Source organism: Eleutherodactylus coqui, chromosome 1, assembly GCF_035609145.1.
Source record: "Eleutherodactylus coqui strain aEleCoq1 chromosome 1, aEleCoq1.hap1, whole genome shotgun sequence".
Lineage (NCBI taxonomy): Eukaryota > Metazoa > Chordata > Amphibia > Anura > Eleutherodactylidae > Eleutherodactylus > Eleutherodactylus coqui.
The window spans coordinates 286235836-286259396 of NC_089837.1; the positions used below are offsets into that span (position 1 = coordinate 286235836).

The 23561-nt window shown below is 45.2% G+C and overlaps 2 protein-coding genes across 2 annotated transcripts in view; one reads left to right on the forward strand and one right to left on the reverse strand.

Moving 5' to 3' along the window:
• Positions 1 to 16691: 16691 nt before the first annotated feature.
• On the reverse strand, positions 16692 to 23506 carry LOC136571890 (uncharacterized). The gene is made up of 2 exons (XM_066572510.1): positions 23334 to 23506; positions 16692 to 18337 (listed from the first exon to the last, which is right to left on the reverse strand). Exon 2 carries the CDS (start codon positions 17978 to 17980, stop codon positions 16793 to 16795), a length of 1188 nt encoding a protein of 395 aa, XP_066428607.1. The 5' UTR covers positions 17981 to 18337; positions 23334 to 23506; the 3' UTR covers positions 16692 to 16792.
• CNKSR1 (connector enhancer of kinase suppressor of Ras 1) overlaps positions 23315 to 23561 on the forward strand; it is a 56674-nt gene continuing 56427 nt past the window's right edge. The window contains exon 1 of the mRNA XM_066572498.1: positions 23315 to 23420. Coding sequence (XP_066428595.1) covers positions 23369 to 23420 — 52 coding nt within the window. The 5' untranslated portion in view covers positions 23315 to 23368. The remainder of the gene's footprint in view (positions 23421 to 23561) is intronic.

Here is a 23561-nt window from a genome sequence, read left to right on the forward strand (position 1 = left end):
AGCACTAATATTTCCCATAAAAGGAACACACATTTAGCAATTATGCACACGTCCGACCAGTCACAGAACTGACATTTACACAAAGAACAGCAAAAACAGTAAGATTCACTTATCACATATTGACCCTCTCCTTCGTTCTGTAAGCTTTCCTACTGCCGTCTGCGATCCTAGCACCTATAGTGACCTTTCTTCTCAGCAGTATCTGACTTATGAGGAATGGACAACACGTACAGCAATGACACAATGTTATGACATTAAAACATACAGGACAAACAGCACGGTGGTTAATTGTCACATAATTGTCTACAGATTCTGCATGAACTCGCTTCATGTCATAGGGGGACACAGACTAGAGGATTCCCTTTCTCCTCCATTTTTCCCCCTTGCAAAGTGGAAAAGATTTTTCCAGCAACAACTACATTCATGGGAAATTTTAAGCACAGACCTACTTGGGATGGGGGTGCTAAACACAGACTGCAGAACAGATAATCGGGAGGAGGCTGTTTGCAGGTGGGATGAGGGGACTTGAACGTTTCTATGCAAAATTCAGAAAAGGCACTCGTCATTGCAGTTCAAAGAATTGGTATGCTGGGTAAAAACATACATAGATGGGAGGTCAGAGGCCAGCTCATTTCTGCTGCGGAGCTAAGAGGACATCTGAGCGGCAGCTGAAGGTATTATTACAACAGATGCTAAAATGGCCGCAGGGCTATGGCTGGCACTGAAATGGCCACCGAAGGCGTGGCCTGACTGGGCGATGGTGACGGGAGGGTCCAGGAATACTACATACTAGACACGTATCAAGATATATCGACTGGTATTGGCCCCAATAACAACACGGTCATCTAGGGGCAGGACAAGGGGAGAAAAACATCATGGTGAAGGACTGCCTTCCTTTGTCTTCAACTCAAGGCATATGAATAATCGCCATCTTGAATCTGCATTTTTCAACTCCTCTCTATATACTACCAACTGGACAGGATCCAAAAGACCATCATCTACAGTCTTCTTCTTAACAATTTAAACATCGTATATCACAACGGCCTAATTATAAGTATATATAACTGCCTGAGACCCTGGTATGCCTGTAGCCTTATGCTCAATGACACATTGGGAAGTATATCTCTAAGTGCCTGAGCCTTTTGCTCAGTGACTATACCAACAGTTTCACATAACTTCTTGACTTTCTTCACATACTCCTTCCCTCCTCTACATGACACCAAGTGGACAGGATCAAACAGACTACTGTCAGGTACCTTAATTTAAACATGTTCCGAAACTAAACTCTGAGCCGTCTCTCAACCGGGAGTCCGAAGCCGTATGCTCAATCACGTGATCGTACTTGTCACGTCCGATGCCGTCTGCTCAATCACTCCCTGAGAAGTATGCTCAATAAACTAAACCTCGAAGCCGTCTCTCAACCGGGATCTGCAGTCCCTGAGAAGTATGCTCGATAAACTAAACCCTCGAAGCCGTCTCTCAACCGGGATCTGCAGTCCCTGAGAAGTATGCTCGATAATACAATTTATAACGTCCTAAAAGATTCTGTCCCCTGGTGTCATAGACCACCCAAGACCTGAGGTAAACTTCTTTACCGATGACAACTATGATGTCAAACATCAAACATCCGACTGACCTAGGAGTCTGTCAATCAACTGAGCCAAAACAGACCAACGGCAGACATCATATGATAAATATGACACTTACCGGGCTGTGTGTGAGGTTGATCAGTCCTCTGGTTTGGCACAGTGGATATATGTCCTCCCAGTCCGATGTCGTCGTCCGATGAGTGACACAAGAGTCAAGGGTAAATCCTGCCGACTACGCCAACTGTTAAGGACCGTTACACATGACCGGTCACATTAACCTTTCAAGCCTTGGGTTCCAAATCAGTTCATACCTGGATGCATCAGAGAGGCCAAAAACTATCTGATTCATAGTAATTAGCTCTCACAGATATGTAGAGATGGGCCGCGGCAAGTATATACAGCCCACTCTGCTTAAGGCGCGTACACACACTGAATCTTTATTGACTGAGTATATTTCTTAATACAGGAAAGCAATACGTCATTAGTCACGAGGTTAATCTTATTGGGTTTGAAAAAACATCAAGAATTGTGCTTTGTTGAACAATCAGCGCAGTGAGAATAAATATGTGAAATGTCCTTCAAATGATTATTCTCTCTTGTGAGTTTGGATGATCATAGCGTCTTATCAGCACGAAATGTTCTTTTCCCAAAGCTCAGGACATGGGGGAGGTTTTTCTGATAGCGGCTGTACCAGGCAAATGTTCTCGGATGAATAGAAAGGAAAAAAACAAATCATTAGACAATGCACCAAATACCCTGCTGTAAAGTTATTTTTGCAAATTTATTGTTTCACTACACACAAGCTTATTTACATCTTATAATGCTCCATTTTGTATCTAGCGGCCATTTTGAGACAGATTCTTCCATTTTATGAGCCTGTACTTTCTCAGTAGAACTCACCCCAGACGTAACCGGACCCTAAGAAGAGGTCACGGTTCGTCTAATGATCCTGGATAGCAGATAAGGTCAAATGTTGCTTCAAATTACTGGTCCGTAGGACATCCCAAGGACAAGGAGAGCATCACAAGGTGGCTCTAGGCAAAAAATTACCAGAGGCAGCAAACAGCAATATAAACACAAGGAAAAAACCTTGGTGCTCCAGTATATTTGAGCAGATAGATAATATAATAGGTGGAAGGCTGACTTACTTCGTAGGGGTGTCAAGTGATGTTGACACCCCTAAAATCCTGGTCGGCGTGTAGAGAGTAAATTCTTGGGTTCTCAGAAGGCAATGTTTATTGGAACATGTATACAACGTGTTTCGGCTATGCAATAGCCTTTATCAAGCATAAAATAACAAGTACAATAAGCATATTTATATATATATGACAATAAGAAAGAGAGTACCTTAAGGTGTGGGATCTGCATCTGTGTCAGAGCAAGCAGGGTTGTAAAGGTCCACCCCTTCCGGGTTACAGATTCAATCATGTGGAATGGGTCAGGAGAGGGAGGGGGAGGGGGGGGGGGGGGAAGAAGGAAGGAGGACATTTGGTTTACAAAATTTATTATTATTTAGGTACTCTCTTTCTTATTGTCATATATATAAATATGCTTATTGTACTTGTTATTTTATGCTTGATAAAGGCTATTGCATAGCCGAAACGCGTTGTGTACATGTTCCAATAAACATTGCCTTCTGAGAACCCAAGAATTTACTCTCTACACGCCGACCAGGATTTTAGGGGTGTCAACATCACTGACACCCCTACGAAGTAAGTCAGCATTCCACCTATTATCTATCTGCCCAAATATACTGGAGCACCAAGGTTTTTTCCTTGTGTTTATATCAAAGTCAAACAGTGTAATTTCCTGAATGCCATTTCAGACTGGGTGGCTGGTAATAGTTTTGTCTCCCAGTATATTACACAACACGCCTCCACTCTGTTGCTTGTGTTGCGCCCCCTTGTGTTAGAAATGCTAACTGCAACCAAAAAAAGGTATTTTCGCTCAGATTTTGCTCCATACAATGTGCTTATTTTTGTGCCTCCTGGCATCCTTTTTCAACGTTGTACTACTTTGAACCCGACTACTCCTTTTTCAATTGAGTATCCCCGTTCAAAAGGGAGGAGGGCATAGGTGATCTAGGTGTTGTAGATCAGGTATTGCTTCTTTAGAAAAAAAATTGCTACAAGATTCTGATCTATGTAAAATAGAACATCAACATGATTATTTAGTGCTGATGCAGCAAGAAACTTCCAGTATGCAAATAGTTACTGGAACTCCCTGCTGACAATGTATATTTTGAGCTTTTTCTGCAGATGGTACCAGGGTGAGGAATGACAACTCTACATCGGATATGCAGTGGTCACACAAGAAGATGTCATAGAAGCAGAAGCTCTGCCTCCACATGTCTCGGCACAAGAAGCGGAACTGAAGGGCCTCACTGAGGTGTGTAGAGTGGCGAAAGGTAAGACGGCAACCATTTACACTGATTCCCGATATGCATTTGGCATAGCTCATGATTACGGCCCAATATGGAAGGCCAGACAGTTTCTTACCTCAGCAGGACAACCAATTAAGAATGGTGCAGCGGTGCAGAGTCTCATGGAGGCCCTACTTCTACCTGACAAAGTGGAAAGCTCACACCAATTCCTACAATGGAGAAGCAAGAGGCAATGCCCTCGCAGAAAGCACAGAAAAGAGAGCGGCCCTCAAGCTGTGGAAGAAGAAAAAAAAGATACTGACAGCACGAGTCAGAGGCAAAAACTTGGACATTGACAAAATGTGGACATTGATATGCTAAGGACTCTACAGTTACAAGCCAGCAAGGAAAGAAAGGATAAATGGACTAGAAATGGGAGCAGCAGAAACAGGACAGCGTATGGCGAACAGTCAATAGCACTTGCCCACCACGGTTCCTGTATCCCATGATGGCCCAGTTAACGCACGGAAAGACGCACCTAGTAAAAGCAGCAATGACGTCGACGCTTGAACGAGGACGGGTGACGCCTGGGTTCTCTGTGGCTGCTGCATCATTTGTCCAGTTTGCATGATCTATGCCATAGGCGAGTCAGGACAGAAGGCAAAGTTGCCCAAAAGACACTTGCCTAGACCACTCTACCCATTTCAGGGATTGCAAATTGACTACATTCAGCTCCAACCTGTTGGGAAGTATGAATATGTGCTTGTTGTTGTTGATGTCTTTTCAGGTTGGAGGCCTACCCTGTTACCAAGGCAAACAAGTAGGCAACTGTAAAGAAGCTCATAAACGAGGTAATCTGCAAATATGGGGTACCAGAAGTGATTGAGTCAGACAGAGGTACAAACTTCGCAGGTGAAATAATGCAACACATCATGTCTGCTTTGGGTGTATCCCAGGCCTTTTACTCACCCTAGCACCGATAGAGTAGTGGAAAGGTGGAGAGACTTAATGGCACGCTAAAAAGCAAGATGCTTAAAATGACGCTGGAAATAGGGCTACCCTGGACAGACTGTCTCCCAGTAGCCCTATTCAGTGTTAGATATACATCCAGGTGGGATCATGCATTATCTCCCTACGAGATTCTGTTTGGGTCTGCCCCATGGCTAGGTTGCTACTATCCCCAGTAGTTACAATTACAATCTGATGTGTTGACTAAGTATGTGATTTCCCTTGCCAAAGCACTAACCAAAGTCTATGCACAGATGTTCTCTTCCAGACCTAGAGGCAGACACCGGGACACATATCTTGCAGCCTGGGGATTGGGTGTATGTCAAGATGTCCCTCAGGAAGCACCCTCTTGAGCCTCAATTTGATGGTCCCTACCAGGTGCTTCTGACTACTGCCACAGCTGTGAAACTAGCCGGAAGACCCACTTGAATCCACACTTCACACTGTAAGAAAGCCTCAGATCCAGGAGACCAGGCTTAGTTATGCTGTGGACATTGCTTTGGTTGGGGCTAGTTAGAGAGAGAGAAGAGTGGCAACTGGAATCCTTGGTCGGAGGAATATGAGGGTACTGTTACCTTCTGGTATAACTCATCCAACACTCAAGTAGCCACATATTCCTTCGACTATTGTACTGTGGTCCCGTGTCTAGGAGCAAAACATGATGACCATAGCCGACCCTGCCTTCGAGGACACCATGACAGTAGAGATTGACTACTCTGACCAGAATCTCTGGTTGGAGTGTATGAGAGCGACAAGTCTAACTGTTTCGTGTGCTGTAGTGCCCTTGCACTTGGGGATGGTCCCCCTAAATCTCCGTGTAGATGCTGAAGAGTGTTTTCTTAGTCTTTTCACTAACACTTCCACTAATTACACTACTTGTGAGAAGTGGAAAAAGTAGTACTCTATAACCACTTAAGTGCCTCGCCCCGGGGAGAGCATTACTGTCTACTCTGGAAACTACACCTGCTATGCAAACAGGCAAGGTGAAGGGAGATTTTTGGGGGAACTCACCAATGGGTATTGCTCCTCCTACAGTATACTAGGAGGGGAACGGACATAGAACCAGGTCCAGTCCTTAGGAGACGTTTACTGGCTTTGTGGGGACATGAGGTTGAGGAACCAACTGGAAGGTAATTGGACAGGGGAGTGTGCCTTAGCAAAAGCCCTTATGCCCCTCCACATCCTGTCAGACAACATCGAGAATAATGAGGTTAGTCCCAATAGTTACCATAGAGCGAGAAGAGAGGCTCCTGTCTGTAGTTTTGATCTGCACGTGTACATTGACGCCATAGGACAGCCAAGGGGGGTACCTGACGAGTTTAAAGCTAGAGACCAAGATAAAGCTGGATTCGAGTCCATTTTTCCAATCATTACGGTAAATAAAAATGTTGACTGGATTAATTATAATCAGCAGCAGTTTATAAATTATAGCCAACCAATTAGGACCTATCTCGACTATGACTTTTCAAAATAGAATGGCCTTAGATATGATTTTAGCTGAAAAGAGGGGTGTTTGTAAGAGGATAGGGCAAACTTGTTGCACCTACATCCCAGACAACACGTGACCCACAGGTAAAGACACAGTTGAAATTAAGGAGCTGACCACACTATCGTAAGAACTAAAAAGAAATTCAGGGATAACTGATCCTTGGGGTCAGTTATCCCTGATAGGCGTCGCTGTTGTATATGTACTGATTATATTTTCCATTCTAATCTGTTGTATTAACTCCTGTGTCAGGAAGACCTGTGAAACTGCTGCTGAAAAAGCCGCTCCCACAGTGAGTTTGCTGGATGCATCCCCAGAAGGAGTGGACAAGTCCTACACCCCCTTGAAGACCCTAATCCCAACCTACAATGTGCTCCAGTTATAGGGCTGGATCACCCTCCTTGTGATTACGAGTCGGTGACTACGGGGGACCCAGGCTAGCTGTGGTCCAGTCGCAAGGGCTGTGATGAACCCGTAGTTGGCTTAGAGAGCGTGCCTTGGTTTGCTCTAAGGGCCTGCCTAGATTTGGGTTACCGAGGAGGGTCAACCGGAGAGGACTGTGAAAATTACCAGGGAAAGTTGGAGAATAGACATTTCAAGGGGGGATTGTAGTAGAAAAGATGATTAATTAGCGTAAAATCTCTATTGATTTGTATAAACTAGATGTATTACACAGCTGTAGTGAGTTGACTCTCTAGTGCTATAACAGTAGTCCAATGTAATGTTCCAGTGCAGCCTCACTATGGTTAAATTACATTGCTATACAGTAAGACTAAAGGTATACCTATCTTGGGTGTTTCCCCAGCCCTCCCCCCTCTCAACTTCTGAGACAAAGAAGCTGGTCTTTGCCTGACCACATGTTGAGGAGACAAAGGATGGTTTGTACACTGGGCCTGAGAGGGGCGTGGGGAAGGGAGGGGATTCTATATGGCTCAACGAATGAATATATATATATATATATATATATATATATATATATGTGTGTGTGTGTGTGTGTGTGTGTGTATGTATATATATTTATTTTATTCTTTTTACTTTTGTCATATGATATACGCCCATAAAGGGCAGGTATTATGTGTTTTAATAAAAGAAGCCCTGGGATTATTTTCCAGGCAGAACTATGTAAGCTTCATACTGGACACGTGTCTCAGTCTGAGTTCTTATACGCGCGTATATCAGAGTTTTGCAATTAGGAAGCTACAGAAAACCCCAGAACCTGCTGGAGAAATTGGTGTCCAGATCAACATAGCGCTCATTGAGAGCTATAGTAGGCTGGAAAATATAAGAGAACTAGTTCTATAACTCTGCTGAAGAGGATGGCACTCAGGACAGAACATATGTATGCTCTGGTGGTCCTGGTGCCAGCTCACCCTCTACTAGCGTAGTGTCACTTATCTCTTCATCCCCTTTGCACAGGGGCACTATCACTGCTGAAGCTTACGCCCAACTCCACATTGTTGGAAGAACTATTCCTTATATATGACTTGTCATGAAGTTCAGGAACTGGTGTTTTATATCTGTGTTCTCATGCTGATATAACCATAACTGTCTTCACAATCATTAAAGGAGCATTCCCATCTCAGCTTATCATGGCCAAGATAAAAATACCCCTCTGTATGCTGCAGCTAAGTGGATGATAGTACGGAATCAGTCAAATAGTCGTTACTACTGTGTCTGTAATTCCCACAAAAGAAAATGGGAGTTATGGAAATGGTGTAGTACAATAAATTACACTGTTTACATAACTCAGGAGGTGCGATAACAGCATACCTCCCAAATGTCCCAATTCTGGAGGGATAGGCCTTATTTTTGACCTAATTCCCCCCTGTTCCTCTTTAGCCTTTTAATGTCCCTCTTTTTGACCTTGGAAATAGATTTGCAGTAATAAACTTATTTAATAAATAAGTAATAAACCATATTCTCTATACACATCTATCTGTATGGTTCCTAATTGTATCCAAGCCCCTAATTTGCATATTATTCTATCATATTCTACATTTTGGATTGTTAAAATTTCTACATTCCAATAATTTTTATCCTGCAGCTATTAGGTTCTATTGAACCTAATAGCTTTCTGCCCTCCGTTGCTCACGCTGCGGAATTCCACTGCAGAGTTTTGCAGCGTGAAAGAAATCTCGGCATGTTCTAATTGCCGCGGAAAAACCCGCGACCGACTTCTATTGCAGCTACACTGTGTATGCGCGCCAGCTTGCCTGGGACTCACGTGGTGGATCCGGAGAGGTAAGTAGGGGGTTTTTGAGGGCCACTGTGTGGGACTCCGCTACAATATTTCGCTGGCGGAGTCCGACGCGGCCGTGGGCTTGAGGTCTTAATAGACATGTTGCAGATTTAGAATCCACTGACTGCTCTATTTTGACACGTTTTTGCACTTTTTAACGCACCTCATTACCCATCACAATGATGGAGTGCATTAACCCCTTAGTGACGAAGCCTGTTTGCGCCTTAGTGACAGAGCCGAATTTTGGAAATCTGTGTAACTCAACATACAATAACTCCGTAAAGGTTTTGCATATTCCAGCGATTCTGACATTGTTTTTTCGCCACATATTGTACTTCATTTAGGTTGTAAAAATAAACCGATAGAATTTGTGTATATTTATTAAAAGTACCAATATTGGAAGAATTTTGAAAAAAATGTCATTTTTTCCCAATTTCAACTGTAATATCTCAAATATGTGAAAACATACTGTACAAATTTTTGATAGGATATATATTTCCATCTGCTTACTTTATTCTGAATGCACATTTGAAAAACTTTCGTGTTTTTTTTAACCATTTAGATTACGTACACATTTAATATTACTTTTCAGCATTTTGAGGAACACTTTGTTTTCTTACAGCAAGCCAAGTTTGCAAAGACTTATAGCTGTCAGAATGATAGATACCGCCCAAAATTTTAAAAACTTCACCCCTTAATGTATTGACTGATGGGTGTCATTAGTATTTTGACTCCACATTTTTTTTTCAGGAATTAATTCACTTTAGAGGAGAAAACATAAAATTTCATATTTTTGCAAATGTGTCATTTTTAGAGATGAGCGAACGTGTTCGGCTCTGCCCCTTTTCGCCCGAACACCGAACTTTGCGAGCAATTCCGTGCTCGGGCGAAAAAAGTTCGGGGGTCACCGTGGCAGCGCGGGGGGGTGCGGCGGGGAGTGGGGGGGAGAGGGAGAGAGAGAGGGCTCCCCCCTGTTCCCCGCTGCTGCCGCCCGCGCCGCCGCGGCTCTCCCCGCCCCCCGAATCTTTACGCGCGGACACTGAAGTCCTCGGTAAAGCCGGTGTCCGGGTGCGTAAGTGTTCGTTAAGAACACGTTCGCTCATCTCTAGTCATTTTAAAGACATATTTTTTCCTATAGTGCACATGAAAATGAGGATTTACACACCAAAATGGATATCCCTGTTTCTCCTGTGTTTAGATACATACCCATTGTGGCCCTAATCTTATGTCTGGATGTACAACGGGGCCCAAAATGAAAGGAGTAGTCGGAGTCTTTCAGAACAGAAATTTTGCTTGAAGGTGATTTAGACCCCATTGCCCACTTGTAAAGCCCTTGGGTAGCCAAAACCACAGAAAACCCACACAAATGACCCAATTTTGAAAACTAGACCTATAACGAATTTATCTAGGGGTGTACTGCATATTTTGACCCCACAGTTTTTCAATAAATTCAAGCAAAGCAAAAGGGAAAAATTGTGATTTTCATTTTTTGGGCAATTCTGTCATTTTTAAAACTGCTTTTTTTGTACAGCACACATATGAAGGAAGACTTGCACCCCAAAATGGATACCCCTGTTTGTCCCGTGTTCCGAGACATACCCATTGTGGCCCTAATCTTATGTCTGGATGCACAACGGGCCCCAAAATGTAATTTTGCTTGAAGGCCTTTGATGCCCCATAGCACACTTGTAGAGCTCTTGAGCGTCCAAAACCATAGAGAACCCCGACAAGAGACACCATTTTGAAAACTAGACCCCTTAATGAATTTATCTATGGGTGTACTGACCATTTTGACCACACCGTTTTTGAATGAATTCAAGCAAAGCAAAAGGAAAAAATTGTGAATTTTATTTTTTTGGCAATTCTGTCATTTTAAAAACAGCTTTTTTGTACAGCACTCACATAAATGAGGACTTGCACCCCTAAATGGATACCCCTGTTTGTCTCGTGTACAGAGACATACCCATTGTGGCCCTAATCTTATGTCTGAATGCACAACGGGGGACAAAATGTAAGGAGTAGTTGGTGGCTTTCAGAACAGAAATTTAGCATGAAGGTGATTTAGACCCCATTGTAGAGCCCTTGAGCGGCTAAAACGACAGAGAACCTGAACAGATGATCCCATTTTGAAAACTAGACCCCTTAACGAATTCCTCTAGCGGTGAACTGTGTATTTTTACCCTACAATTTTTAAATAAATCTAAATCAAAGCAGTAGGAAAAAATTACAATTTTCATTTTTTGGGCAGTTGTATTAAATTAAATACTTTACAGCACACATACAAATGAAGACTTTCACCCCAAAATGGATACCCCTTTTTGTCCCATGTTTAGAAACATATCCATTGTGCCTCTAATTTGCTTACAGGACACATGGCTAGGCCTATAATGGAAGGAGCACCCATGGATTTCAGGGTACAACGGAATAAATCCCAGGCCCCATCGCCCACTTATAGAGCCATTGAGCGGCCAAAACGATAAGGAACCCCCTCAAATGACCCCATTTGGAAAACTAGACCCCTTAACGAATTCATCTGGGGGTGTGCTGGAGATTTTAACCCCACAGTATTTGAATGAATCAAAGCAAAGCAGAAGGAAATAATTATGTTTTTATTTTTTTGGCAATTTTGTCAATTTAAAAACAGTTTTTTTGTACAGTGTACATAGGAATGAAGACGTTCACCCCAAAATGGATACCTCCGTTTTCCCGTGTTTAGAAACATACCCATTGTAGTCCTAATCTACTTACAGTACACATGGCTAGGCCTATAATGCAGGGAACACCCGTTGGATTGCAGGGCACAACTGAATACATTCCAGGCCCCATTGCTCACTTGTACGGAATAAAAATTGACACCTTAAAAAAATTCCCCGCCCCCCTCCACCATTTTTGGCATTCCCCAAATCTAAAATAAAAGTAATAATGTGAACTCTGTGGTATTTCCGAAGACGGGTAATTACGGAGGCTGGTTGGGATGGGCACATGGGGCAATAAAACAGGGTATCCCCCTCCTCTCATGCTTTTTGTAAGGGTATTTCTTGATCGGCAGGAATGGGGTGTAAAAAGTGGCGCTCTGTGAGTCTTCATAAGCTTGCTGACTTGCCGCAGTCTCAAACAGAAGGCGCTCAACAAGATGCTCCTGGAACTGCAGGAAGGCAAGCGTTCCCGGAGCTTCTTGTAAATTACGTATTACAGGCCGCGGTCTGAATAACGTCGGGCTCACACGGCCGGATGTGGAATCCACTTGTGCAGGCCCGCAGCGGATCCCAGCTGTGAGCCCGGCCGTGGTGCTGTGTATGGCCATGTAATGTACTGGGCATAACTGCTGACTTACACGGGGGGGGTCATGCGCAGTACACCTTTTTTTGTTTGTATTTCCCGCACTGTCGCTTAGCGATGAAATGGGTACCCGCAGCCTGTACACAATGTAGTTGCGTATGGGCTGCGGGTCTATCCGCGACCATGGAGCACAATCGACTCTATGTCACGGATATCCGCGATAAAATAGAACATGCTGCGTTCTGTTTTCTGCGAGTGGATTACGCAATTACAACCCGCTAATGTGAGCGGAATTCTGTAATCCAATGTGATTGATCTGCGGATCAGACGCATGCAGAATTTGCAATTTCTATTCGGTCATGTGATACCGTCCTGAGATAGATCACTACCTTTTTATCACGTGACTGGAGACCGCAAAACGAGGTCAATGCTCCAAGCTCTCGGCGACCGTTGATCGCCGTAAGCAAGGAGATTTTAAATTTCCTGAGCTCCCCGACTCCTGCACATGTGCCCGGTGTTTTGCCGACGGTCGCATGTGCAGAATCCGGGAAAGTTCACGGAGGAAGATCGCGTTGGGGTTCAAATACGGAGGCTTCCGGTAAAAAGTTTCATCTCCTTTCACCGATCGTATCCGCGAGGGTAGATGAAGCTTCAATTTTTTTTAACTCTCATAATCCATTGGATAATGGCGAACACGTGACCAGGAACCGCTAACCGTGGCTCCCCGTGAAATCTTTTTAAATTACCCTGGCAATCCACAGCTTTTGCGCATGCGTCTGCCATTTTGGCAACGGGCGTGTGCACAGAAGCTGGGGTAAGGTCCGCGGATAAATCCGGGGGTATTAGGTACGTCATTTCATCATCTCTCACGGATATGATCCATGGGGGAAGATGAAATGTAAGCTTTTTAAACTTTTTGTTTACTTTTTAAAACTTTTTTAAACCTTTTTTTTTACTTTAAATGAACACTGTTATCCATTGAATAACAGCGATCATGTCCCCGTGGACCTCTCTCTGCTCCTGGCTACCCATGGTAGCCAGGAGCAGAGGGATTTAAAGGGGTTGTCCCGAGGCAGCAAGTGGGTCTGTACACTTCTGCATGGCCATAATAATGCACTTTGTAATGTACATTGTGCATTAATTATGAGCCATGCAGAAGTTATAAAAAGTTTTATACTTACCTGTTCCGTTGCTGGCGTCCTCGTCTCCATGGTGCCGACTAATTTTCGCCCTCCGATGGCCAAATTAGCCGCGCTTGCGCAGTCCGGGTCTTCTGCAGTCTTCTATGGGGCTCCGTGTAGCTCCGTGTAGCTCCGCCCCGTCACGTGCCGATTCCAGCCAATCAGGAGGCTGGAATCGGCAGTGGACCGCACAGAAGAGCTGCGGTCCACGGAGGAAGAGGCCATCTTCAGCGGTGAGTAGAGAAGTCACCGGAGCGCGGGGATTCAGGTAAGCGCTCCGGTGAGCTTTCTTTACCTCCCTGCATCGGGGTTGTCTCGCGCCGAACGGGGGGGGGGGTTGAAAAAAAAAAAAACCCGTTTCGGCGCGGGACAACCCCTTTAAATTTCCGGGGGCTCGAGCCCCTCTGTGCACGCGCCCGATGATTGACATCGTGCGCGCATGCGCAGAAGGGGACTTCGGGTCTCGGGAGACCAGGACATCGCGGAGGACCCGAGGTGAGTATTTTCACCTCCCCTCATAGATCGGATCCATGAGGGGAGGTGAAACTGGCACTTTTTAAACTTTTTTTTTACTTTTTCGCGATCACCGCTATCCAATGGCCGATCACGGGTGACTTCTCCTGGTTCCCGGCTACCTTCAGGAGCCGGGAGCCAGGAGATTTTAAATTTGCCGGGGCTCCCGGCCTTCTGCGCATGCGCGTGACGTCGTACGTCCGGTGCGCATGCGCAGAAGAACGGCGACGGATCCCAGAGGACCAGTGCACCACGGGACACATCCGACAAGGTGGGTGAGTAATCTCAGCTGCCCTGATGGATCCGATCCATCAGGGCAGTTTAATATCTAACTTTTTAAAAACTTTTTTTGACTTTTATTGCGATCGGCGCACCGCCAGCATGGAGCTGTCATGTCCTCAGCTAAGAGGGCATTAATCCAAAGGATGTATGTTTTTACGTACTCTAGGATTAAAGCCCACTTAGTAAAGACGTAAAATGGCAATGGGGCCGTCACTAAGGGGTTAAAAGTGATGTGAACGCTGTGACATGCGTTCGAAAACCAAAGTAAAAATCACGGCAAAGCCATGCAATCAAAATTGCGGCATTTTACAGACTACGCGTGTGAGAGGCCTTAGGCCTATTCATCTCTATGTTAGTTATGAAAACACTGTAAGATAGTCAGCTTGGCTGCCTTACGTAATTGTGACTATCCCCACATAGCACGTACAACCGGGATGGGGCTGGGGGAAATGGGATTTCGAGATAGGTGCAGAAGTGGTGCCTCGGTTTATCAAATTTTTATGGCATATCCTGTAGATATGCATGAAAAGACACATGGGAATACTTCTTAAAGGAAGGGGTCCCTCCACACCTTACCGTTTGCCAAGAATTTAGAAGCGCTGCTGCTCACAGAAAACCAATGTAACACTAACCAACTAGAAATTCTATGAGTAAGAGTGAGGGTATGATAGTGGCCTGCACCCCTAAATAATGTAAACCCATTAGGTAACAAGGGATCATGTTGCCAAATGTGTCAGTGTCTATTGGCATCTTCCTCACTGTCCCCCATTACTGAGGAGCTGTTGGTTCTGTGGGGGGCCTCAACGGAGACCAGTGCGGATGTTGCCTGAGCCCAAATTCAAAGGAAAGTTTATAACGAGTACTCGAGGAGAACCATAAGAATCCACGATATACACAGCATGTGAATCAGAATGAGTTCTGTTTTATTTGGAGAAACACACAGCTTATATAGGCCGTTTCCCGCGCAGAGTGCAACTTTGAAGAATTACTTAATCAGGTGACTGAAACAGAATATTAGCACATTGGGAAACCAACATATCTTAGAAAGGAAACACATCTGCTGTGGTTCGGGTGCATCCGACCACAAACTGTTAGTAAGCCCGCCACAAACGGTCAGTAAGCCCGCCACAAACTGTCAGAAAGGAAACTTATTACTACTTAGTTCGTTATCTGGTGCAAGGCCCTGACTGAAATAAGGAACTTCTAAGTTCCGCTCCTTATGTTATGTTACTTCAGAAACAAAATTAAATTAAATTAACCCTTATCAATCCCCCATTTGGACATCAGAGCCACCATTATCTCCTGGTTCTGTCACCCGTTGGATCCGGCTCCAGCCGGATCCCCAAGTAGGAATGGGGCACTCTATGTCCATCTAGGGTATCAAGACATTTAAATGGGTGCAGAAAATCGGCTTTCAGTACAATTAGCTACGCATGAAATTATTACCTTTATTGCAATATATATACATAAGATTATCACTACCACTTGTAATATACTTTGTAGAACTCCCATGAACCAACCTTCTAACCCCGAGAACCAATTGGAAGGGTTAAGAAAGCTAAACCACCCCTGATCTTCATCTTGTTTTATGCTGGCAGCTATTTTCAATATACCTTTTGACATATGATTCTATATCCAAGTTCTACTAGCAACTTCCGGAATGTTTTACATATTTTTCATTTCCATAATACATAACATATACAACCAAATAACTGATGTCTCATTTATTACACTGTTGCCTATATTTTCATTTGCTATCAACATAAAACCAATCCTGTCAAATCTGGGCTTGAAAAACAAAAAAAATTAAAAAAAAAAAAAAACCGTTAGATGTTGAATACAAATGTCTCTTTCTGTAAAATTGTTTCTTCTTCTCTTGATCTTCTTTAGATCCTTAACCTATAGGATCTCCGATGCAGGGAAGCAGGGAAGGATTATTATGCCCTCACTGCTTTCCCTGGTTAGTCAAAGAACAGACCCTAAGTAGGAATCTGTCCCCGCCCATTTGATTGGTATCAAACAATCTTCTCCATATCCAGAAGTATCCACAGCTGACTATAGAGCCCCTTTATTCCAATGTTGCAGATGCCCTCTCTACACCACTTTGTTGCCCAAGGTCTTTAGGGAGGAGCTGTGAGGCTTAGCCCTCCTTTGACGTCATCAGCTGGCGGTCAGCATTCTGCAGAACATCTGAGGTTCACTCTGATGACAGTGTAGCAGTAGTCAGGCACACGTGTCAGTTCTTCAGGCTCAGTTGGATAGTCTCAGCGTATGGACAGATGCAGCATGCACTTAGAGAAGATGAAATTTCAAATCACAATTGCAAAAGTCCAAATGTCCTGGTGGAAATGACTCAGTTCATAAATTTACTCAGTCCCAAATGAACTTGATGCAGAATAAATCAGTCTATGGCAAATCAAACAGAAACAAAATCACAATCTGGGGTCTTGTGTGCTTTTCTTCACCCCTTCATAAAAATAGATGAAATAAAAATCTGTAGGTCAAACTTATCAATAAAACAATCTCTGCCCAGAGGGACCGGAGTAATTGTCTGTTGTAGCAAATGAATATTTCTAATATTCCTAATCTCTCTACATTTCAGCACAAATACCTTCTATATACAGTATACATAAAACTCAAGAATTCTTAGTCATTCAAACAAATGACATAATTTCAAATATTGCAAGTCAAATCAATCAAGTAACAATACAATAACCTTAGATTTATCATCAGCAACAGCGCAGTTATTAGTTTATCATATATGTTATTAAATACTGCAAACCAAAATAATCAAAATTTTATAACACAATATTCCTAGATTTGTCATGATCCTCTTAATTAGTAGTTATGTGTTTACCATATCCCATTCCTAGATTTGTAATAACACGTTTCCGTAATTAAGATTGTCATGCAATATACATTCACATAAATTTTTCCACAAAACAGAACCCAAAGAGATATTCTATTAGTCCAACTCATGTAAATAAATTTGTACATAGTAATATCCCAGCACACAGTCACAATTATGTGTATCTCACACTCACACTTATTAGGGTCCCAATCAACTCCCGCCTTGGCCACTACAGTATGAACTTTTTTCTTATTTACTCTATCATTTCCCTTGCTCTCCGGTGACTGCCACTGCGTGTGTGCTTTAACCTTTATTATGGCCACCTGTTCTGACAACATGATGGCCTGCATTAATCTACTTACTGATACACCATTCTTAATGGGCTTGCCTTGTGCCGTGAGAAAGCTCCTGGACCGCCAGATGGGTCCATAATCGTGTGCAGTACCAAAGGCGTACCTGGAATCAGTGTAGATGTTAGCAGTGGTACCTTTTTCAATCATACAGGCCTCAGTTAGAGCACGGAGCTCAGCCTCCTGCGCTGACATGTATGGCGGCAGTGGTTTTTGTACAAGCATCTCATTCAGTGTGACTACTTCAAAACCTGTTACAAACCTTCCTTCGTCATTCAGGTATCTAGATCCATCCACAAACATTTCAAGGTGGGGGTTTAGGAGGGCTTTGTCAGTGACATGTGCGAACCCAGCTGTCTCCTGCTCCATGAGCGCTGCACAATCATGCTGGTGTTCTGCGTCAAAGGCCTCCTCTTCATCAGTCAGAGAATTTGCAAAAAGCTGGTCCCCTGTACTTACTCCCCCATTTGAATCAGTGTCACCTAATGGTAATAAGGTGGCCGGATTCAAAGTGGTGCAACGTTGAAATGAGACATTGAATGAAGAGTGTACTGCAAGTTCCATTTTGATCTGTCTAGCAAGGGACAGATGTCTACGGCTTACCTGTGTCAGGATACCATGTATGTCATGTGGGGTGTAGATCACCATGGTGTGATCTAAGACAACGTCAGAACTTTTGTCCAGTAGCGCCTGAACTGCTAGAACCGCTCGGACGCATGATGGACACCCTCTAGCCACCGCGTCAAGATAGGCACTGTAGTATGCTACAGGTCGCTTTTTGTCAGCATGCATTTGTGTCAGTACAGCGGTGGCGTGTCCCGCCATCTCAGTGATGTACATTTGGAAAGGTTTGTCATAGTCTGGCAGCCCCAGTGCGGGTGCACTGGTTATCTATACCTTCAGCTGATGGAAGGCTGACTCGGCCTGCGGGGTCAGGGCAAAATGGCCGTGAACCCAAACAGTCGTACAGAGGCTGCATGGTCATGGAGGCAGAGCGTATTCATGGCCAAAAGTATGAGACCGGTCCCAAGAAGGTACGCAACTGGGCATGGGAGGTGGGAAGTTGCATGTCACTTACCACCTTCGTGTGCTCCGTCGTCAGGTGTTTGGTACCTGGACCTAGGCAGTGGCCCAGGTACACTACGTGAGATTTTCAGAACTGAAGTTTGTCTTTGCTAGCTTTGCAGCCATTCTACTCTGATGGAGGAAACACAAAGGCTTAGTGATGCATTGAGGTAACTATTTGGGTCAGGAGTACATAAAAGTAAATCATCAATATATTACAAGAGGGCGGTGCCCTCGGGAATTGGCCAGGCGTTTAATACCAGCTTCATGCATCTGGTGAACTGGTTTTGGGCTATTCTGAGCCCCTTGTGGCAGCACTGTCCAACAGTACTGCTTTCCTCTGAAAGTAAATGCAAACAAATACTGACAGTCTGTCGGGGTCCGTCTGACTGGTAGCCCAAAGGCTCGAAGGAACGACACTAAGAACTTGTTCCTCTGCGTGCGTAAGAGTGACGACAGGGAGAGGTGTCGCTAGGTCTGCTGCCATCCGACAGAAAGTCGGGTGACTTTCAGACCCGGGGTGTATACGAGCCTCACCGGACGGGTGAAGTTCGATACAGCATCCCAAGGGTCCCATCACGTCGGTTCCCAATATGCTTTCAGGACTTTCCAGCACAAGGAAGCGCACGAGGCATCACGACCCTTTAGCGTCTTTTCTTTACTGGAAAAAAAAAGAGGGGTGTTTGCTGGAGAATGTATCTCACGCAAATCCCCCATCGGAACCAAGTCTCCCACTTGTTCCCCAATCAGCATTTTTCTTGTGGGAAACTAAAGGGATACTGTTTGACCCAGGGGTGCGTATCCTGGCTTCAGATTTACCATCATAGGGGGTATATTCAATTTCCCTATGTCTGTCTTGCAGGTGGCTTACTATTTGTCAGGACCTGCGGAAAGCTGAGTTTCTGCAGTAGCTATCAAGACAAATACATGAGCCGGAACTACCAAGAGAGCAGTTAGTTTACAAACCTCTTCTGAACTGTCACCTGAAGTCTCAACCCGTACCGATCCATCTGGTGAGAATTTGATGGATGCAGATAAGGCTTGTAAGATATCAGTACAAATAACAGTCATATAAATTACAACAAGGCAGAATAATCTACAAACATCTATCCACATTGGAATATGATATTCTTTAAGCAAATTCATTATCAATCTGATCCTGCCTGCAATGTCTCATCAAATTTGAGAAAAGAAAAAAACTTTTCCTAACTGCCCAAGCTCCTCACCCCCTCCTTTGTAGACAAAAGAGGGATGAAACATTACATACTTTTACATCATCTAGCTCCACCCCTTCGATGCTGGTCGTTTGCATGTTTCTCCTACAGAACATTCTCTCAGAGACAGTACAGTACTAACAGCATTTAGCAGTGATACAGACGTCCAACCAATCACAGAACTGACATTTACCCAGAAAGCAAATATATACCTTAAAATCCCTATGTTCTCTATTTTTAAGACCGTATAATTCACGTAATTCATTACAAGTTTCTTATTTCAGCAACGTCTGTCTTCCTTTCTATGACCCTGAATTTTATCTCTCTATGAAACAGAACAATAGTTAAGATATTAATAAGCAGCCAGAACATTCAGACTTTAAACAGCATTAATCATTAGTAATGACAAGAGGTATATTTCTCTGAGGATACGAATAGTTAAACACATAGAAAAGAAAACATGCTAAGAGCTTCTAACAGCGCAACATTTTCCGCATTTTTAACCCTTGTATTCTTAAAAAGCCCCCACAGATGTGAGTGGGGTATAACTTTCTTACACTTTGTTGTAGAAGACTAAGACATACAACAAAGATTAGATTACATAACATCAAGACATACAAGACAAACAATAATGGTTATTTGTCACATAATTGTCCACAGATTCTGCATGAACTTACTTCATGTCACAGGAGGACATAGACTATAAAATTCTGACAGACTGATAACCCATTACTACCGTATCTACACTTGCCTCAATCCATCTGTTTAGCATACTTTTATCCAACCTTTTGTCTATCTCTGAATCTTTCCCAAACTTCTGGTCTAAGACTCCCTTCTCCCAAAATTCTAAACACCTGCTTTTCTCAACAACTTACTACATTCTCTCCCCACGGCTAACTTAAACCTTGTGCCTATTATTCCAGGAAATTCTCATCCCCTGATCAAAATTACTACATAGGCAACTGGGAATTACTAGCTATCAAGTGGCCGTTTGAGGAATGGAGGCATTTTCTGGAAGGGGCACGCCATTAGATCACAGTACGCACAAACCATAGAAAATTCATTTATTTAGACTCCACTAAGAGGTTGAATTCTCGACAAACCCGCTGGGCTTTGTTCTTTTCACGATTCAACTTTTTAGTGACGTACAGACCAGGCTCGAAAAATGTTATTGCGGATGCTTTGTCTAGGAGTTTTGGTACCCAGGAACCTTCTGAGTCTGAGCCTATTCTCTCCCCCGGGGTGGTTCTCACTGCTGTTTCCTCCGACCTTACGCCTCGTATACACACTGCTCAGCAATTGGCCCCTGAAGCCCTTCCAGAAGGCAAACGTTTGTTCCATTGTCCTTGAGGTTGAAATTGTTAGAGGAGTCGCATGCTTCAGTCCTAGCTGGTCACCCCGGTATCTGGGGTACTCAGGAACTACTTTCCAGAATTTATTGGTGGCCTCATATGGCCAGGGATGTCCGGTCATTTGTGACGGCATGTCCGGTTTGCGCAAGGGGGAAGAGTCTCAGGAGACGTCCTGATGGCCCTCTTCTCCCCTTGCTCATTCCATCCAGGCCGTGGTCCCATTTGTCCATGGATTTTATAACCAATTTGCCTCCCTCACTTGGGAACACAGTCATTTGGGTAATAGTTAATAGTTTCACCAAGATGTCACATTTCATTCCTCTGTGCAAGCTACCAAATGCCAAATTGTTATCAGAAATGTTTATCAAGGAGGTTGTTCGGCTTCATGGGATTCCAGAGGATATTGTCTCAAAGAGAGGGGTACAGTTTGTCACCCGCGAGCTTTCTGCACTTAAACCTTGTGCACTAGTTCCTGTCAGCGCCCCCATTACGGCGCAGGTAATGCACTAGTTCCTGTCAGCGCCCCCATTACGACGCAGGTAATGCACTAGTTCCTGCCAGCGCCCCCATTACGGCGCAGGTAATGCCCTAGTTCCTGTCAGCTCCCCCATTACGACGCAGGTAATGCACTAGTTCCTGTCAGTGCCCCCCATTACAGCGCAGGTAATGCACTAGTTCCTGTCAGCGCCCCCCATTACGGCGCAGGTAATGCACTAGTTCCTGTCAGCGTCCCCATTACGGCGCAGGTAATGCACTAGTTCCTGTCAGCACCCCAATTACAGCGCAGGTAATGCACTAGTTCCTGTCAGCACCCCCATTACGGCACAGGTAGTGCACTAGTTCCTGTCAGCGCCCCCATTACGGCGCAGGTAATGCACTAGTTCCTGTCAGCGCCCCCATTACATCGCAGGTAATGCACTAGTTCCAGTCAGCGCCCCCATTAAGGCACAGGTAATGCACTAGTTCCTGTCAGCGCCCCCATTACGGCAAAGGTAGTGCACTAGTTCCTGTCAGCGCCCCCATTACGGCGCAGGTAGTGCACTAGTTCCGGTCAGTGCCCCCATTACGGCACAGGTAGTGCACTAGTTCCTGTCAGCGCCCCCATTACGGCGCAGGCAGTGCACTAGTTCATGTCAGCACCCCCATTACGGCGCAGGTAGTGCACTAGTTCCTGTCAGTGCCCCCATTACGTTGCAGGTAATGCACTGGTTCCTGTCAGTGCCCCCATTACGTTGCAGGTAATGCACTGGTTCCTGTCAGTGCCCCCATTACGGCGCAGGTAATGCACTGGTTCCTGTCAGTGCCCCCATTACGGCGCAGGTAATGCACTGGTTCCTGTCAGTGCCCCCATTACGGTGCAGGTAATGCACTAGTTCCTGTCAGCGCCCCCATTACGGCGCAGGTAATGCACTAGTTCCTGTCAGCGCCCCCATTACGGCACAGGTAGTGCACTAGTTCCTGTCAGCGCCCCTATTAAGGCGCAGGTAATGCACTAGTTCTTGTCAGCGCCCCCATTAAGGCGCAGGTAATGCACTAGTTCCTGTCAGCGCCCCCATTACGGCGCAGGTAATGCACTAGTTCCTGTCAGCGCCCCCATTACGGCGCAGGTAATGCACTAGTTCCTGTCAGCGCCCCCATTACGGCGCAGGTAATGCACTAGTTCCTGTCAGCGCCCCCATTACGGCGCAGGTAATGCACTAGTTCCTGTCAGCGCCCCCATTACAGCGCAGGTAATGCACTAGTTCCTGTCAGTGCCCCCATTACAGCGCAGGTAATGCACTAGTTCCTGTCAGCGCCCCCATTACGGCGCAGGTAATGCACTAGTTCCTGTCAGCGCCCCCATTACGGCGCAGGTAATGCCCTAGTTCCTGTCAGCGCCCCCATTACGACGCAGGTAATGCACTAGTTCCTGTCAGCGCCCCTATTAAGGTGCAGGTAATGCACTAGTTCCTGTCAGCGCCCCCATTACGACGCAGGTAATGCACTAGTTCCTGTCAGCGCCCCCATTACGGCGCAGGTAATGCACTAGTTCCTGTCAGCGCCTCCATTACGGCGCAGGTAATGCACTAGTTCCTGTCAGCGCCCCCATTACAGCGCAGGTAATGCACTAGTTCCTGTCAGCGCCCCCATTACAGCGCAGGTAATGCACTAGTTCCTGTCAGCGCCCCCATTACAGCGCAGGTAATGCACTAGTTCCTGTCAGCGCCCCCATTACAGCGCAGGTAGTGCCACAGTTTCTGTCAGCGCCCCCATTACGGCGCAGGTAGTGCAGCAGTTCCTGTCAGCGCCCCCATTACGGCGCAGGTAGTGCCGCAGTTCCTGTCAGCGCCCCCATTACGGCACCTTGTATCGGTAAACCTTTTCATGTAGGTTTCTATAGGGCATTTAAAGGGGCCTCAGGGAGAACAGACAGTTACCAACATAACAAAAGTACTGAAATGCGGCTTTTTAAAAACACTGTGATGAAGAAGGGTGAGCGGCCGCTAATGTGTGCGGTAAGTTCCGGCGGGTGGTCGCCGCGCTCTGTTCCTCCCGTCTCCGCCAGGCGGGGCGCCGGCTCACCTGTGTGACGTCCTCAGGGAGCTCCACCAGGAAGTATGGAGGTGATTTCTTCATGGTCTCCGAGCGCCGTCAGGGGCTACCTGGAGGGTGAGTGTGTGGGGCGCGGCTGTACCACTACACGCTGTGCAGCCATGGCCGTGCTTACAGCGGTATACATCGGCGGAGCTGGCTGGGGATGCGCCGTCCATTGGGAGTGACGGGGCAGAGTGGAATGTGATCCCAGCTCAT

Excerpts from the sequence above, each read along its gene's own strand:
- LOC136571890 (XM_066572510.1), bottom strand. The coding sequence starts at position 17,980 with ATGTACATCACTGAGATGGCGGGACACGCCACCGCTGTACTGACACAA.